Genomic DNA, 2,500 nt, shown 5'->3' on the forward strand with positions numbered 1-2,500 from the left:
GTTTTGGTTCTGGTGCTTTTTTTCCCCCCCACGGGGACATCTGAGCCCTTTGAATCCACCAGAGGGCCACGGAGAGGAGATTACCTGCAGGACAAACTTCTGGTCAACGTAGCGCTTGGCCATGGAGGGCTGGAAATCGGGGCTCTCCAAGAAACGCAGGAAGAACTCGTACACCAGCTAGACAACACAAACAGACGAACAGATTACAAGCGAGCTGAGAATAGACGACATTGTATCTTTGTATATGAAAAATAAACGCGAGTGCATATACTGCATGTAAATGTGTGTGTGTGCGTGCGTGCGTGTGTGTGTGTGTGTGTGTGTGCGTGTGCGCGCCTGTGTGTGTACCTGCAGGTGGGGCCAGGAGGCTTCCAGTGTCGGCTCATCTTCCTCGGGATCAAACTCTGGGTTTTCGCTGGGCGGAAGAGTCCGGAATATATTCACAGAGATCTGGAAACGAGGGAAGGGAGGGTGAGGGGGAAAAAAAAGAGGGAGGGAGGGAGGGAGGGAAGAAACAATGAAAGGCAAGAGATGGAGATCGTCTGGCTTTTGTTATTAATAACTTTGATGATGCACCTCATATATGATAACAAAATTAATTCGCTTCATCTCTGAATTCTAATGAGAAACTTGTGATAATGACGTCTGAAAGTCATGTGAGGCTTTAATTCTGCAAAACAATTGTCACTGTGTTACTATTATAATACAACTTGTCTTTTTTAAATGAAATTAAAATAATTACATTCCCATTTGTATGACTATGATTATTATGCTTATTATACATTCATAATAATATAATAATCACTAACATGATTGTTATTATTATATTGTTCTATTATACTATTAGTAGTAGTAAAATAAAGTATCTTAAGATAATAAAAAATATTATAATTATAATAATAATTATTAATATTATTAGGGGTCCAGCCCCTTATTGTTATTGTTCGGGAAAAGCTAAAACTATCTGGGAAAACCAACTTCGGCATATCACACGAACACGGCTTACATCTTGTTTGAACTGCGCTGTCACAAAGACCTCGTGGTTGACGTTTCATCCAAATCGATCCACATACAGAGCGGATATTAGCGAAAGAACCGACCAAATTTTGAGCGATTTTAAACTGTCGAGCCAGTACACCTGACGCCGAAATATGTCCGGCCGTGCTAAAACTATCTGGAACACATACATCGGCACAAGCTATGAACACGGTTGAACACGGGTGTGGTTTGAACCCCTATGTCACAAGGATCTCGTGGTTTAAATTTCATCCAAATCGATCCACCTACGGAGCAGATATTAGTGAACAACCGAACAACTTTGACCACTCTGGAGTCTTTTGACGTTACCAAACTATCGATTGACATGTATTTTAATACAGCTTCACACCTGGTAGATGTCTGTAGATCTGTTCAATTGATATTTAAAATCTGTGGTCCACATTACTTTGCTGGATTGACGAACATTTTTTTAAACTAATCCTGAACAACTCGTGGGTGCGCGCCCCTCAAAAACACTGAAATGTGAGGCGTTCAAGATCCCAGCGAGGCGTCGGAAAAATACACGCCGTGCAACGGTAATTACCCGCGGAAAGACCACAACGTTTTCCGTATTCCAAGGAAACGTAACTTACTGAAAATGTAATGCGAGGAAAAAAACCCGACAATTAAATGACGTGCCCGACGCGACACCAAAGGGCCGGAGAGTGCGGCTTTATTTCCACGGACAACGTGGTGAGTGATAACAACGAGAAGTTCTGGTTTACAGGCAAACATGGTTTTAAAGACAGGGGGGGGTTGCGCTGTGTCGACCGCATAGTGGTTGCTGCTTGAGACGAGCAACCAGGAGACGACAGACCGGGGGGGAGCCCCACGCTGCGTTCAAGTAACTCGGAAAATTGTGCTGCGCTTCAGAGAACCCGGGAAACTGTAAAAACGCACCCAACACGACTAAACTGGCCCCCGTGTATTGCCGCCTGCAGCTATATTAATTACTAGTAGTATTGTTGTTGTTATTATTATTATTATTATTATTATTATTATTATTATTATTATTATTATTATTATTATTATTATCATTAAAAAAAAATCTTAAAACTGTTTATACATGTATTAAGTCAGACAATTCAATGTGTTATAAGAGCAGAGTCTGTTTCTACATAGCGCTTGTACTTTTTTAAATTTCGAAATTTTAATTCTTATAGACACTGTCGTCTATTAAAATCATTGTGACTTTTTTTAACACGTCACATACTCCTCCTTGGCCACTGCTACCGCTGCCTCTAAAGGAAGTTCCATGTAAAACCCTGCAATTTACTTCTTCTGCACTTTTCGTTGGTAAACCAAAATACTCTGTAGTCATAATGTTCATAATGTCAATAACAGTGTTCATCATATCATGTTTGGGACACCCAGTCACGCCCCGCCCCGCCCCACCCAGCCCTGCCCCACCCAGCCCCGCCCCACCCCACCCCACTCTTTGCTAGAGCATCAGAAAGTGGGA

The 2,500-nt window shown here is 42.0% G+C and overlaps 1 protein-coding gene across 1 annotated transcript in view; it reads right to left on the reverse strand.

The window, feature by feature from the left end:
- Nucleotides 1-2,500, reverse strand: part of ppp2r5b (protein phosphatase 2, regulatory subunit B', beta) — a gene marked incomplete at its 3' end in the record, with an annotated part of 35,590 nt that overhangs the window by 19,384 nt on the left and 13,706 nt on the right. The window contains exons 3-4 of the mRNA XM_080023628.1: nucleotides 349-450; nucleotides 85-177 (exon numbers count right to left, since the gene is read on the reverse strand). Of these exons, the coding sequence (XP_079879754.1) occupies nucleotides 85-177; nucleotides 349-450 (195 nt within the window). The remainder of the gene's footprint in view (nucleotides 1-84; nucleotides 178-348; nucleotides 451-2,500) is intronic.

Source organism: Zeus faber (genome assembly GCF_960531495.2).
Source record: "Zeus faber genome assembly, chromosome: 22".
NCBI lineage: Eukaryota > Metazoa > Chordata > Actinopteri > Zeiformes > Zeidae > Zeus > Zeus faber.